This window comes from Anser brachyrhynchus, assembly GCF_964034855.1.
Source record: "Anser brachyrhynchus genome assembly, chromosome: 12".
NCBI classification, from domain to species: Eukaryota; Metazoa; Chordata; class Aves; order Anseriformes; family Anatidae; genus Anser; species Anser brachyrhynchus.
The window spans coordinates 13,061,865-13,077,051 of NC_137707.1; the positions used below are offsets into that span (position 1 = coordinate 13,061,865).

General features: G+C 51.9%; 1 protein-coding gene across 1 annotated transcript in view; it reads left to right on the plus strand.

Moving 5' to 3' along the window:
* The window catches only part of HYDIN (HYDIN axonemal central pair apparatus protein), a 129,105-nt gene that overhangs the window by 38,814 nt on the left and 75,104 nt on the right, over window positions 1–15,187 (plus strand). The window contains exons 11-15 of the mRNA XM_080552306.1: window positions 3,495–3,594; window positions 6,637–6,755; window positions 8,353–8,576; window positions 11,834–11,901; window positions 14,886–15,121. Of these exons, the coding sequence (XP_080408432.1) occupies window positions 3,495–3,594; window positions 6,637–6,755; window positions 8,353–8,576; window positions 11,834–11,901; window positions 14,886–15,121 (747 nt within the window). The remainder of the gene's footprint in view (window positions 1–3,494; window positions 3,595–6,636; window positions 6,756–8,352; window positions 8,577–11,833; window positions 11,902–14,885; window positions 15,122–15,187) is intronic.

Consider the following 15,187-nt stretch of genomic DNA (forward strand, 5'->3'; position numbering starts at 1 on the left):
TTGCCCTCCACCTTTGGAGTCAAGTTGCCTGGCTTACAGACTAACTGGAGAACAGGGAAGTTTTCTGTGGATGGATTTCCAAAAGTCTTCCCTGAAAACAGGCTGCATCCTGCAGCAGGGTGATTTCACATCAGGAGATGTGTCTGTTAACTGCTGATGAAGGTTTTCTTGCACGTGAGGGTGAGTGCAAGGCTACACTGATAACTCTGCTCAGAATTATCCTGGAGGGCTGTGCTGGTGCATAGAGCCTGGGTTTTGCTGCTAGTCCTTGGGCTTGATTCCTCTGGAGCCTTGGAGGCATCTCATCTGACCCTATGCTGGGACGGGACCACGCTTCAGATTTATGGAGATGTCCCTTGCTAGGGACATGACCAGGGTAGTGTGCTGCACCCTTACCTGTTTAGGCTGTAAAACAATGTCTGCCCCGAGCCCTGGGCTGCCCCCCGTGGATTAATTGTGTAGTGTGCGAGGACATCCCAGCAGTATTGCAGCAGTCACTGTGGTCTCGGTGGTCCCGCAAATCATCCCACTAGGAACCGAGTCACTCAGAGCAGTGCCTGCGGAGACTCATTTCCAATCCCTTGCTGTTTGGAGACGTAAATTCGCAGCGTTCTCCCAGGTAGTTGCTGAAGGTGTGTTTCTTCTTGGTGCTGGGGCTGTTCCTCGGGCTATGCAGTGCTGTGGATCCTTGTTTTCCTGGGGCCAGTGCACCCCTGGTGCTGTGCAAGGACTGGAGAAGGATTTTACCTTGTCCTGTGGAAGAGTGGGTGCCCCCGCCTGCCTTTGACACATAACTTGGGGCTGGGGGAGAACCTGGGCTGTTCTGCCTCGTATCCCCAGGCTCCCAATAGATTATCCAAGCTAGTTATGGGCAGTGGGAATGCTGCTGCCTCTCTTGCACACCCGGGCATCCAGGCCCTGAGGAGTCAGCCCTTATCCCCTCTGTACAGCAGGAGCTCTCCTTGGGACACTGGGGCTCTGGAATTTTGTGGTTGAAGTGCTGGTGGTGCTGTGGGACCCCAGCAGGGCTCTGCGGGGGGCCAAACCCTTGTTGTGCTCAGCTTCTGCCCATTGCGCGGCAGGGAGCCTTTGGAACATGTCTTTTCAGGGGCTCTCCCTGAACTCCTCCCTGCCATAGCTGCAACATCTCCTGGTGCTGTTTTTGAGTGGTTTCCCACTCCTGTCCCTTCTGGCTTTGTGCCACCTCCCTGGGTCCCCGTGCACTGCCGGGCCTGTCCCTACTATGAGATACTGCAGGGCTGAGCCCCGGCGCTGCGTCGGCCCTATTTCCATCACAGATGTGCTGGCCTCGGAGTTGGTCGAATCCCACAGTCAGCTAAACTCGCTCAGCTAGAAAACCACGCTGTTGTTTGCAGATACATATTCATCAGGCCAATGGGTTTTTAATTTTCTCCCTTTCCTGCTTAGGTTCATTTTTTGCTTATGAATTGTATTATGCTCGCTTCCATTAACGGGAGATGTATTGCCTGTGTCAACCGCTGAGTAATAACCCAACTGCCCCGAGGTGCCCACAGGGCCAACAAGCCCGATTTTGGTGCGTAAGGCAGGCCGTGAGCAGCAAAACTGGGCTCTGCCAGGTGGCTGGCCTGGAAGAGTGGTTCTGCCGCATTACACTCACGGGAGTTTGTTGCTGGGTCTCTGGAAGGAGGGATGCGCTCTCGCTTCCCAGGCGTGGTTGGGCTCAGGGAGAACTTGTTCTGCTACAACGGGTATTGATATAAAATCTCAGCCTGCTTTTCCAGACATGTTCCAAAGATTTACAACAACCACGGAGTCCCAGTGAATTTCAGTTTGTGGTAGGTGATGCCTGGGCTACCCAGGGGAAATTTCCCCTTGGTTCCGCTCCATAGCGGAGGTCTCGGCCTTGGTGTGGAGGTGGTGGGGGATGCTGGCCTCTGGTTTCTTCGGGTGCTCTCACAGGAGGCATTTGGTGTTGCTGATCATCCCACACCAAACTGAAAGGCTTCTGCACAGTTTAAGGATCAGGTTTAAGAAATCAGGAGGTAAGTGCAAGGCGCTCCTTGGTGCCGGGCCAGCGAGGGTGATGCAGCACGGAGCAGCTGAGCTGCTGTTTCTGTGTTGGCAATTTTATCCTACAGCAAAGCAAAGGAACAGTAGAGTTGGACCAGCCCCGAGCCAGCTGGGGTTGCTGTGGATCCTGCCATTGGTTTTCTCCCCCAGTCCCACTGGCCCTGCCCCATCTCTTTCGTGCACCCTCTGCGGTTTGCAGCCAGCTGGGCTGTTCTGAAACCAGGTCCGTCTCGCTGCTGCTAATTGCTGGGCATCCCTCACCTTCCCTGCGCTCTGGCTGCAAGGCTCAGGGCACGGTGCCCACCTCTGCTTTGTGCCCCTGCATGAGATGAAGACCTCAAGCACCTCTACCACTCTCAGCAGTGTCCTCCATCAGTGTGCCAGCAGCGATCTCAGCATCACCAGTGGTGCTATGCAAGGATCTGGATTAGACCCCGAGGAAATAACCCAGGGAAGCTTTGTCTTCATCCTATTCCTTGCTGGATAGAAGCAGGATCTGGCAAATATCTCGCTTCTAGTTTTTTTTGGAGAAGAAGCCAAGCAACTTTGTGCTTTCAGGCCATGTGTGTTGCTGTGGCGGTGGTGATTTCTTGGTGTCGGAGGAGGTTTCCTCCCTGCCTGCTCTCTCCTCTATGCGGCTCTCTCCGAGCAGGCTGCGTGCTCTGGGAGCCGTTTGCAGCTGCAGCCCAACAACTTGCCGCGTCTCTTCGATCTCTGCAAGAACCGTCCTCTGAGCTCGAAGCACCGAGTCGATGGGAAGCGTTACGGCTGCTTAATATTTCTGCCCAAGGAGTGCCAGAGGCTCCTGTCATCTCAGGACTCTTCTGGACAAAGTACTGAGGATACCCAGCAGCCAGCAGAATTAAGGCCTTAGTTTGTTGATAGAATAATAACTCTGCTCTCTTTGTCTCCTTCGATAAGCCAATTTCTTCATCCCTTGCAGGGTATTATTATAATAATTGTCAGAACTGCGCATTTATGCTAACAAATGTACAAAGAAGCACTGGCAATGTTAGGGCTCAAGTCAGATGCTTGGGGTGCCTCTAAGCAAGAGCATGACAAAAGCTATTTTACCTGATTTTTTATTTTTTGGGGGGGTTGAAAGAGGGTGCGGATTTGTAGGCAAATGCCATCTCTGTGTCTGATCCTGCATTCAGGAACAGAGGGGGTGTGCATCCTGCAGAGGCAAACAGGCCACATCCGACTGTCAGCTCCTTTCTCTGATCTTTAACAAAATGCCCCTGCCAGGTGCCAGCAGAGGTGAGGGATTTAGAAACAGGTGTTTTCAACTGATACCAAAATCTTTGATAAGTTTTGTTGCTAAGCATTCACTTGCTCCTTGCTCTTCATTGATGCATGAATATGGGCTACGAGGCTGTGGTTGAAAAGGAGAAAGGTGATGTTTGGAGATATAAACGGTTTGCTGCCCACTTCTGTTTCAGGAGGGAGACATCTGGCCAAACTCCTCAGCTGAAATTAACGTGATCTTCAAACCCCGTGAAGCTAGAGTCTATCAGCAGACCGTCTTCTGCGACATCTCAGGTACGGCTCCCCTCTCCCTCTTCCCTCGCCCACTGTGCTGGTGGCCTTGCCCTTCCTCTGGGGCTCTGCATGGTGCTGGTTATGTTCCACGAGTGGAAAGGAAACATCATTTTTTCCCCACATTGTCCCCATCGAAGAGATGCGAGGCCATGGTCCTCCAGCAGCCAGGCTGTTCTGTGCTGTTCCCTTCCGAGCTGGCGGATACAAATGTCACAGAACAGCTTTTTATTTATACAGTAATTGCACGGGGTTTGCTTGGCAAATGCCACCTACAGTAATTACACAGGGCTTGTGTTAACAAACTGTCTTCCTGCCCGCCAGCTGCAGTTGTTAGAGATGTGGAAGGGAAGGGTTTATTTTAAAAGTTGTCTCCCAGGGGATGCTGCGCTCCTGCTTTGGCATCCATCGCTTTGCTGCAGGCATCTCCAGGGTTTGCACCAGGAGGGCTGCTCCACAGCAGAGAGGGAGGAAAGCTGCTGGCGTGCAGTCCTGGAGCCAGCCTGGGAGACTGGGGCACAGAGCTGGGCAAGCAGCCTGCTTCTGGGAAGAGGAGCTGGCTCTTTCATGCCCCCGATGGGCCCACGGAGAGCTCAGCTCTTCCACTGGCTCCTTGCAGGAGGACTTAGAGGAGGTCATTTAACTTGTGCCGAGCCCCCCTCCTTGTAAAACCAGAGCAGATTCACTGTGCTATCAGGGTGGGAACTGTCAGAGTCAAGGTTTCCTCGGTGCAGAAAGAGTTTGAAGAAGAAACAGCCATCTTCAGCTAAGGAGTTAGTTGATTTTGCTTTGTTTCCTCTAAGAAGCGTGGCTGTTCCTTGTGCATTTGGATGCTGGTCACAGGTCCCTTAGGAGCGCAATCTGCAGGTGGCCCACGTGTCCCTAGCTGAGAATAGGTGGAGGTTTTGCCCCGGTGCAGCTCCGTGCATTGCACAGCTGGATCTTACACCCCACGGGAAGGTGTTTTGGCCTCCGCTTCTCTGCAGGTATCTCCTTGCGTTGCTTGGAAGGTCCTGGTGGATCAGGGGGTTTACAGAATTGATCAACATCATGCAACCCGCAAACCTGGCGGTTAAGAAGTGATTTGAAATTTGCTCTCAGCAAATATTTGAGCTCAGAATGAACCTTTAGTTATTCATGCAAATAAAACCATGGCTCTTGAGTTGCTGGAAGGAAGCGTGCAGAAGAGGATGGGGGCTCAGAGGCACAACATCATTCAGTTTTAGGTTTGTCTGCTCTCAGAAATGTATTAGGCTTGGTATTAGGACTGATTTATTCCAAAACCCTTAAGCCTCTCACAGGCCTGGGCCATGAGAGCTGGAGGAGCAAAGCCCCATATGATGAGCCCAGGGGCAGAGCCGTGTGATGCGAAGCTGTGGATCTCTGTTTATCGATGTGGTTGGATGAAAATCACATTCAAAAACAGCCACAAAACATGGGGCTGCTCCATGAGCAGAAAACAGGTGTCATAAGCAGAAGAAGTTAAGGATTTTGACAGCAAAGTCCTGTGCCTTCGGGCCACTTGCACTGATTTGGAAGCAAGGAGGTGACTGTCTGGAAGCAGTGCTGGGTTACACACCCTGTGCAATGTGCCCAGGTATTATCCCTCCTAAGATCCAAATCCTCACTCCATAGCATCGGGTGTGGATTTGGGGTTGAGGCCCAAAAGGAGGCTTGTTTTTAGTCTCGGTCCTCCTGAGCGAGGCTGCCTGTACTTTAGTCTGCAAGGAGGAATAACAAAGTTTCTATTATTTCCTAAAGCTCCAGGACCAGCATAGGGTGGAAAGGAGGGTTTCTGTGGGCCTTTGGGAGAGGCTGAGGACATCCTGCAGGAGGAGGATCTGGTTCGTCCAGGGGCAGTGGCCATAGGAGACATTGCTCAGGTGCATGCACTTCAGCTTCGCAGCGTGATCATGGACAAAAGCTCATCACTTGAAAGCATTTGCCATTTCCTAAAAGCTTTGGTGGTTTAGACCTAGAGTTTTTAATGAAAATGAAGCCACTCGTGATGCCAGATGGAGAAATCTTTTGACAGTGAGCACCCAATGCTGCCTCCTTTACCGTGTCTGTGAAAGAAAATCCACAGCCCTCCAATTAGTGTCTGAGCTGTGAAACACAACTCTCATCTCTGCTGTCGGCTGGCCTTTGGCTGTATCCATTTAAAAAATGTTGAATTCAACAAAGCTCCATAGCTCTTGCTTTCTGGCTTTGGGCTTTTATCAAACATCCTTACCTCGTGGCTGTGAGATCAAAAAGTCAGGCGTCATTGAAATAGCTGTGCCAGGAGAGTGTTTCAAGTTGTGGCACGGTCACCACGTTGTCGCATCTGGGTCCTTCTTTCCCATAGCAAGTCATTTAGGGCATTTTTAATGGTGCAGCAGAACTTGGAAAAAAAAAAAAACAAAAAAAAACCAAAAAAACCACAACCTTCAGACCCTAATCTTTAATAAATGGTGAGCATCGCTCTAGGACTTTCCTCTCCTCCTTCTGCTACTCACCTTCCATGCAGAATGGGATGGCAGCAGGGAGACCCAAGACCAGACTCGAGGTAGGATTCAGGCACGTTGGACTGCTCCAGTGTTTCAGAGCGACCTTTGGACCAAAAACTCCTGTGTTATGTCACCTCAGCAGCCCTACAGAAGCAAAGGAGCATGTTGGAGTTTGGGTGTAAAGCTGCACTCCTGCAGTGAGGCTGGGGGCTCCGGGGAGGCTTCGCCGTGGGCTGTGTGTGTCTGTCCCTGCTTCTGTTTCATGATCTTTGTGCCTTCACTGAATGGGTTTCAGCCTCACCCAAACTCATGGGTGGAAGCTTGCAGATGACATGTGAAGTTCAGCGTTGTTTTTTCGCGCACGAGCTGATGGCTGCATTAGAGACTGTCCCAAGGGGGCACTCCTCATGCATCCCCGCAGGGAGGAGGGGGGTTCTGTGTCTTCTGCTGGAGCATCCAGAGCTGGTCCCTGCCCACGTGAGGACAGGGACTGGCACTGAGGGGCACAGAGGGAATGATGGCACTGAGCTGGAAACCTCTCCAAACCTCTCCCCAGGCCGAGAGACCAGGCTGCCCCTGCGCGTCAAAGGGGAAGGCGAAGGGCCCAGGCTGCGCTTCAGCTTTGACCAGCTTGACATCGGGAAGGTGTTCGTTGGATCAGCCCACAGCTACGAGGTGAGCTGGAGGAGGTTGTGTTGGGTATCTGCACAGCACTTCTGTGGCTGGGAGCAGGGCAGGTGGCACCACGCACTGCTCAAATCCAGGGAGCCGGGCAGAGTCTGGGTGCTTTTGGTGGGGCCTGGAAGGCGCGTGTTGTCTGTGAAATCCCACTCCTACTCTTGGTAACCTTTGGAGGGCAGCTGGGAGGCTTTGTGCACAAACTCAAGACCTGAAAGCAGCACTAGGTCGACAGGGTAAGTGTTCAGAGGCTGTGGGTTCAGCCCTGGATGACACATGCCTTTGTACCCTGGCTGTTGAAAAGCAGCCAGAAGGAATTTGAAGTGCAACCCAGTGCAAAGAGGTTTTGGTGGAGCACATCCTGCCTGATCCTGGGCAGTGGAAGCCACCCAGTCCCCAGCTCAGGTCTGGTCCTTGTGCAGAACCAGGGAGCACCCTCTGCTGCCTCTCACCAAGCTTCAGATTTGGTGCCTCCTTGGCTCTATAAAGAACAAAGCCTTTCTGCAAAAGAAGCCAAGGAACTTTCCATAGATTTGCCCTACCAATAGCATCATTTTTTTTTTTCAAATTAAAAAAAAAAAAAAAAGAGCAACTGAAAAGAGGTAGTAAATGAGGCAATGCATCATGCCAGACATTTTCAAAAGCTTGACTGTGGCAGGGAAGGACATGTTGAGGTGTTTTCTTACCAAAATATTTTGCGCTCGATGCATTTTTAATGCTGATACCTTATTGCTTCTCTCTATATCAATTTATTATTTTTATTACCTGAGAAAAGACGAATAAGCCGATGATGCTGTTAGTCAGTGCTGTCCTAAACAGCTGGACTGGAGATAAACCTCAGCTCAGGCGGGCTCAATAAGTGTCCAATGTACCAGTGCGGGGTTTGAATACCTGAATATTTTCAGCAGCAGCTGCAAAATTAAAAAGCAAAAGGACACTTTTATGCGTCTGTCTCAGTTTTTCCAGCAGATTTCTTGAGGGCAAAAGGTAGGGAAAAGAAATCCAACGTTCACAGACCAGTGCGTGGAGAGGGCAGGGTTTGCCCCGCACCGGTCGGTAAGCGTACAGCTTTGCTGCAGGGCGTCTGGGGACACCACCAGCACCCCAGGCACACGTGGGCATCTCGCAGAACTCTACAGGTGCCCAGGGATCGTCACGTGTTCGAGGTGGTAGGTCTCTGAGTATTCTTCAAAACATGATGTTGGTTCTAAATTAACTTTTTTTTTTTTTTGTATACACAACAATAAAATCTTAGGCAATGGCTATGGCTGTTTGTAAAGAGAAATTCTTGAACAGGGAGAGCTGCTCTGCACCTCAGTCTCACCCTTTCCTGACACTGCTGGTTGAGCAGATTGAGGAACTGGCAGACTAAAGAAAAAAATAAACCCAGAGTTGTTCCATTCTTATGAAATACCTCCCCTTTGCATGAGGAAGCCCAAAGGCGGAATTTGTCTTGCTGTATTTTCTTTGGGTTCTGCCAGGCAGCAGCACACAGCTGCCTTTTACAGATGTTAATTGTTTGACTAGAAAGCAGGTCAACCTTTTGTAAGAAAGGAAGGTTCCTTACATGCTTCCATTTCTCTCGCTGCTGCAGGCAGTCCTGTTCAACAAAGGAGCCATCGATGCCCTCTTTAACTTGGTGCCTCCCGTTACCGCTCTGGGCTCCTGCTTCACCTTCCTCCCCCGGGAGGGCATCCTCATGCCGGATGAGCTCCAGGTCATCCACATCTCCTTCAGCTCCACCATCCTGGGCCAGTTCAGTGAAGAGTTCAGGTTCAGCGTGTACGGGTCTCCCGAGCCTGTGACCTTGACCATCAGGTGAGGACAGGCACGGGAGCTCAGTGACATTGCCTGCTGTCCCTGGGTAGTCACATCCCACCAACCTCATCTTATGGTGGCGCAGGGAAAAAAGGTGCCTGGGGGCTCAGTGTGGGGATGCTGGGGTCCGATTCCTAGCCTGGAATCCTGCAGTAGTTTGCCAGAAGTGTAATTGCCTGCAAGAGGGACGGCCGTGCCTCCCGTGCTCTCAACACCCCCTTTAACCAAAAGCCTTGGGTCCCTCCGGGAAGCAGCTTCTCATGGTTGAGCCAGGAGCACTGTAACTTCTCCAGGACCCAGAATTTGGTGTCGGGTTCTTTTGTGGCCCCTTGGCACAGAAGCAAGGTTGTGAGCACAGGCCAGTAGGGTTTTGGAGACAGCTGAAGTGATTTTGCAGCCAGAAGCAGTGTTTTTAAAACCCTGTGTTAATAATCCATACAAAACAGGGAGCTGCAGCCTCAACATCACGTCTAATGATGATGTGTTGGGACAAGAACTCCTCCTGGCTCTGGTACCTCCTTTCTGCAGCCAGGGAAGTGCTGATGCGGCAGACAGGGAGCTCTGCAGCAAGTACGGGGACTTGGGCAGCATCCCTTGGGCTGGTGCCATTACAGGAGATAAGCCCACCATGCAAAACCGGGGGAAATAAATAGAAGAGGCAAAGCTAACTTCTTGGGACCAGAGCACCATATTTCAGCCAGACCTTCGCATGGGCTGGTGGGATGTTGTGATGGAGGCAGGAAAGCTGATGGTGGGTGCTCAGGAGCTTTGAGCTGGCTCTGCCTACTGGGCAGCTGTTGGGAGGCACCAGAGCACTGGGGCAAGGCATGGAGAAATGAACACAGCCTGCAGTCATTTTTACCAAAGGAAGGGGAAAATAGGTGAAAAAGAGCAGGAAGGTTATGACTTTGCAAGAGAGAGGTGAGTAGGTCTGTTGACCTCTGGTAGAGAAACAATTATGTTGGCTTTGTGTTTGGAGGGAAAGTGATGCTTTTTTTGGAAATCAAGAGGGAACATTTCACAATCAAATAATTTATTCTCCTCTGTCCCTCCCCCCAAATTGGTCATGGGATGTTATTGCATAAGCAGCTTTCTCCTTGAGCAAGGGCAGGTTTTGCTTGTGAAGATGTGCTTATCACAGCTGCTGTACAGGTTTTCTTGTCTCATGCCCACTCTGCCCTGCTATGGCCGGGCTCCTGAAGGAGGTGGCTGTCCGTGGGATTGGTCTCTCCTGTTTTCCCCCAGCTGCATGAAATGGTTCTGGTTTCTCCACTGATGCTCTGCCTCCCAGAGCTGCAGTCCCAGTGCCAGCACTTTTCCCCTTTTTGTGGTCCCTCCCTGCCCTGTTCTGCCAGCACAGCCCTAAGCTCAGTGCAGACTACGCTGCTCAGTGAAGGAGGATTGCTCTTCCTTTTTTTTTTTTTTTTCCTTCCCCATCCTTTTACTCCTCCGTCCTGGATGATGGCTCCTTCGCAACCCCTCTGATGTTACCCCAGCCTCCCTGTCTGCTCCTGTCCCGCTGTCCCTCAGCAGGAGCTCCTGGTGCACCCTACTCCTCCCTTGAGGTGGCATCTACCTCTTGATTTCCCTTGTTTCAAGGACCCCTACCCAGCCCTTATCCTTCCTTCTCCGGCCCCACAGCTCCCACTGCTTGTTTGCAGACTCCTGTGAGATGTCCACCCAGCAGCTCAATCTGAGCATCTTGCTTTGGGAGGCTTTGTGCACCGACTTTAGTCCTCCATGGAGAAAACTTCCCAGTTCTCGGAGGAGATCTGGCTGGCAGGACACAGGGCTGTGAAGGAAGGAGCAGGGATGAAAGCTCACGTGGTTCCTGTCCCACCTCGTGTTATCCTTCCTGATCTGCAGAGTCCCTGCTCTCCCTGCACACGTGCATTAAGTAATGCTGCTGAAAGACCAAGCTGTTGCCAAAACCACTGCTTTTCTCCCCAGTTCTTGCAAGCTGTACAGTTATCAGCTGTTGTGTACAGAGCTCAGGCAGTCAGGCAGGTGTAGCCTGAGCCTGGCAGGGCTCTGCTCTGGCAGTGTCCGCTGCGATACCCCATTTGGAGGTAGTTTTCCATCATCTCCCGGCAAGGACTGTGATGGTAAGCACGTCTGCTCCCTTTGCATTGTTCAGAGTGAGCTGCGTGGGCTTGGGAGGTTAGGGCTGATCACACGAGGTCCCCGGGGAGGGAATTGATCAGCAGTGGGAGTTTGTGAACTGGCTGCTTCTCAGGAACTGATGGGGTTTTGCGAATTGAGAATTAGCACTGGACTGAAACTCCTGAAAGATAGTTCTTCTGTGTGCTTCCTGACTGCGTAATCAGAAGATGCCTAAGCCACAGATTATTTTTTCTTCTGCTGGGACACCAACCTTATGGGGTCCTGAATGCTCATTTCTTTGGTGTTCAGAGGATGGTGGAAACAGGGCTGTAGGGATGAAGGCAGGTCCCTCCTGCAGGGTGCTGGGGTCTGTTCATCTGCAGAACAGGCACGAAGGTAGGCCTGTGGGTAAAACTAGAAGGCACTATTTGCTGTGGCCCCAGATTTAACTAACAGGCAGAGCTGGTGATGATTGGCATCAGCCACAAAGTAATGTATGTTGTGCAGCTCCAGATACTGATTTCAGCAGATGTTGGTGAGTTTGGGAATTTGGAGCCCAGCTGCTCAATCTGTGGAGGGGCAAGGAGGTGTGCTGGGTTTGGGATGCCCACGTTTGGTGGTTCAAGATGTGCTGCTTGTGGATGGGTCAGCTGGTTCACTGGCGACAAGCTGATGATTTTGTCCAAGGTGTAGAGCTGTTGCTCTTCTGGTGCTGCTCAGTGGGCGCTCGGGGCTCCCCTGGTCTCAAAATCCTCCACTGTGCAATCAAGGTCCTCTGAGAAAATGACGTTTGTATGCTCTATGGGAACACCAGTTCCAGCTAGGAAATGCCAAAGCAGGGAACCTGCAGCTGGGAAGGCTGGTTACAGTAATTCTGCTTTTGTGTGGGCACCTCTGAGTTCTCGTGTTGCAGATGGGGAAACTGAGGCACGGGGCCATCACTCATTTAGTGTCCTTCATCCAGCCAACAGTGACTTGGGATCATACCTGGCTTGGTGTCCTGAGCCAAAGCAGCTGCTGGTAGCCCTGCTTTGGCTGCCTCTGGCCCACAGGGGTGCCACGCTGAGCACACGGGTGCAGAGCGATGGAGCCGAGCACCTTGCCCTCCTCCCTCACCACCCCAACTCCTCCTCTGCCTGCCTTTATCCCCGCAGGGGCTGTGTCATCGGACCCACCTTTCACTTCGATGTACCCTCCCTCCGCTTCGGTGACGTCCCCTTTGGTGAGTGCACCCTGGGGGTCTGTGAGGTGGGAGGTGGGTGAGATACCAAAACAGAGCGTGCTGGCACAGGAGTGTCTGCTGGGTTCGTGGCAGCCTTTGGGGTGCTAAAACCGGGGCTGCTGGCTGCCTAGGCAGTATTGTGCCATTAATACTGCACACACAGTCATGGGAAAAAGCTCCTGAGCTGAAGCATGGATGCACTGGGGCGCGTGAGAGCCAATTTCTAGCCTAAGTGCCCCAAAGGAATAGGAGGTTCTGGATGCCTATAAGAGTTCAGGGTGAAGAGTGAGGGTTAAATGACTGGAGTTTCGCATCGGTTCGCTCTCTGCATTGCGGAGATTGGGGAACAAAATCATGGTGGGAACTGGCACTGAGCAGAGTTTGTCCTTCATTGCTATTTTGAGCAAATGAAAGCCATGGTGAGGTCAAATAGAAACGAAGGAATTGAAAGCCGCTGCTTTACAGTGTCCCTCAAGCCTGTTTGACCTGAAGCTCCTAGTCGCTGGCAGCAGAATGACCGCGAAGGGCTGTGCTGCGGGAGGGCCCAGGGGACGGGAGCACCGGAGAAGGGCGTTAAACCATGTGCCAGCCTGTCGTGCTCCAGAGCCAGGCGTTGAGCAGGCACCCCGTTATCGGGTGCTGGGTATGGCACCAGCCACCGATGTCTCCAGAAGTGCAGGATCCTGCTCCTCATCTGGCAGTGCCTGCGGCTGCGCGTCCGGAGCATCCCCATTGAGATGCAGATTCCGATTTCTCCATCTCGGTCTCACAAAAGGCTTTTTTGCTGCGATGATCTGAAGTTGAAATGTGAAATCAATCGTGGATTGATTGAAGGGCCATTATCATTCTGCGCCCAGGATGCCTCTGTGTTTTCATGCTGTTCGTGGACTTTTAAAGAAAACTCATTACCTTCTCTGAGCTGCTTCCTCCTCTCTCTCCATCAGCACTTTTCACTTCTTTGTTTCCCTTTGACCAAATAAAACAAGAAACACGCCTGGCAGAAATGCGGTTACATAACACAGGATTCACCCGATGCAATCTGATTTCATTAACAAGGCCTTCTCAGCCGAATAAGGCAGTTTTTGTGGATTGTAACTTTTTTCAACCATGCTAATGATCGTCTGCATCTGGCAGCTTCGGGATTCTGCGAAGTCTGTGCTGGTCCTTGTGCACCTCCTGCCCCACTGCTAGGCTGCTGGGTTAGCCGCTTGGCACTGCTGGGCATGGAGAAGCTGCCTGCCCTGCCTGCACCCCATTTCCCTCCCCAGCCAGATGCAAACGATGCTTGGAAAGCAGCCAAGCCAGCATCTGCTCCAGAGTAGCCGGGAAGAGGGCTGTGGGCTGCTGTCCTGGGCTGTGGGCTGCTCTCCTGTCCCTGCACAACACCCCCCGGGTGTGCAGGTGATGGAAAGCCAGCCTCCAAGACACGGGTGTCAACCTCTGCAGGGAGCAATCGAAGCCAGCATGGGTGCGACGTCCCTGTTTGTTAGGAAAGGCAAAGCACGTTTCCTGCTGATTTTTAAGCTCCCTGTAAAGTGGGCTCTGAGGTGTCATGCACCCCAAAATAGGAGATCCTTTAACAGGAGCCTCCGGATGGACACAGGTGCTCTGTGCGGTCTATGTTATATTTTTCCAGCCCAGCATGTACCCAAGGGGCACCGAAGATGTCTCTTGGTGTTTGTGCTCCCACCCAGCCCTGTGTAAGTACGGTAGATCCCTGTCTTAGAGGAATAGCAGCAACTTCTTGACCAGCTCAAGGTTGAAAGCAGAGCTTCAGGTCAGCCTCAGGATCTGAAAATCCATGGTTGGGGTGAAATTACCCTGCCTCAGCCCAGACCACCGGCATTTGACAGTGAGCAGGAGGCAGCTGCATCTGAGGAAGCAATCAGAGCTGGGAGCTGGAGGCTGACCTCGGCGAGGTGGAGAACAGCGAGGGGGATCAGGAAGCAGGGGAGACACGGCAGGGATCTGTAAAAAGGCTAGGTGAGAGCACAGGGGTGGGAATGCAGCTTTCAACTCAAAGTTTCTGCTAGCAGGTGCAGAACCTGCTTTTTATGGGTGATTTTTGTCAGTACAGGTAATCCAACTGTGATGGGATAAGGGGTCGAGAAAAGGTCTGAGGCTCCAGCTGAGCTGGCTTTCCTAGGTGTTGTGCTGACGATCGTCAGCCTCAGTTGATGATGAGAAGGAAGCGCTGCGGGAGTGTTGCACTCGCGATTAACCAGAGGAACTGTGCTGCTGTCCTGCAGGCTGGGATGCTGGCAGAAAAGCAGACGCAGCAGTGAGCATTATATATGCAGGGACTGCAATAGGCAGCAGTGTGACAGCGTGGGGAGAACCACTTGGCAGAAGGCGTAGTTTCCGGTAACAGGAAGACTTTCACACCCTGGATCGTGCTGAACACGAGTGATTTACTTGTAATTAAGTTGACTGGACTTTCGTCACAAACTTGTGGTAGTAGGATCACAAGAAACCGCATTAAAGAGTGCTTTGGATAGTGCTGTAGTTCCCAATTTCATCCTTCCTTTCTTTTACTGTAGATGCTCTTCAATGGCAACACACTGCTTTTACATCCTGAAAATCTTGGGATGTTTCATGGGTTTAAGATAGTATTCAGCCTGAGCATGAGTGGCAGAACTTGAATTTTATTGATTGAGTTTTCAGAATAGATAAATCCATTACGGTCTGTCTGGATGTACTCTCATAAATGGTAAGTGACCGGTGCTGGTTTGGGGGCAAAGGACAGAGCTCCTTGTGGTTAGAGAAAAGGAAAACCTCTGGTGATCGGCAGCGCTGGGAGCGAGCTGTGCCGGGGGTCAGCGTGATGGGAGAGCGAAGGTTAACTCCTCGCTTAGCTTCTCAAGTAGCCGTCATTCAGATTTGTCAAAAAGCTGCATTCCAAGCCCAGGCTTTTATTACAGGATATTCATGCAGGGAACCAAGGGATATCAGGGGCATATGTCTGTGTTTGTGTCGTTTCGTAGGCTTTCCTCGCACCTTGTCATGTCGCCTCAGTAACACCTCCCTGGTGCCCATGACGTTCAACCTCCGCATTCCGGGGGATGGCTCTGGAGCCCCCAGCGTGACCAGTTTTGTCCAGATCTCGGACAACACCCGCCTCTCCTGGAGGAAGGGAGCTCACGGTGACCTCAAGCCGAGCGAATTTACCATAACTCCCTGCAGAGGAACCGTCCGCTCCCAGGGACTGCTGGATGTCCAGGTACGGCACGGGTCCGGCTGTGTGTGCGTGTTTCAGCAGGTGGAGGTGAAGTTTCTCTGGTTCCAA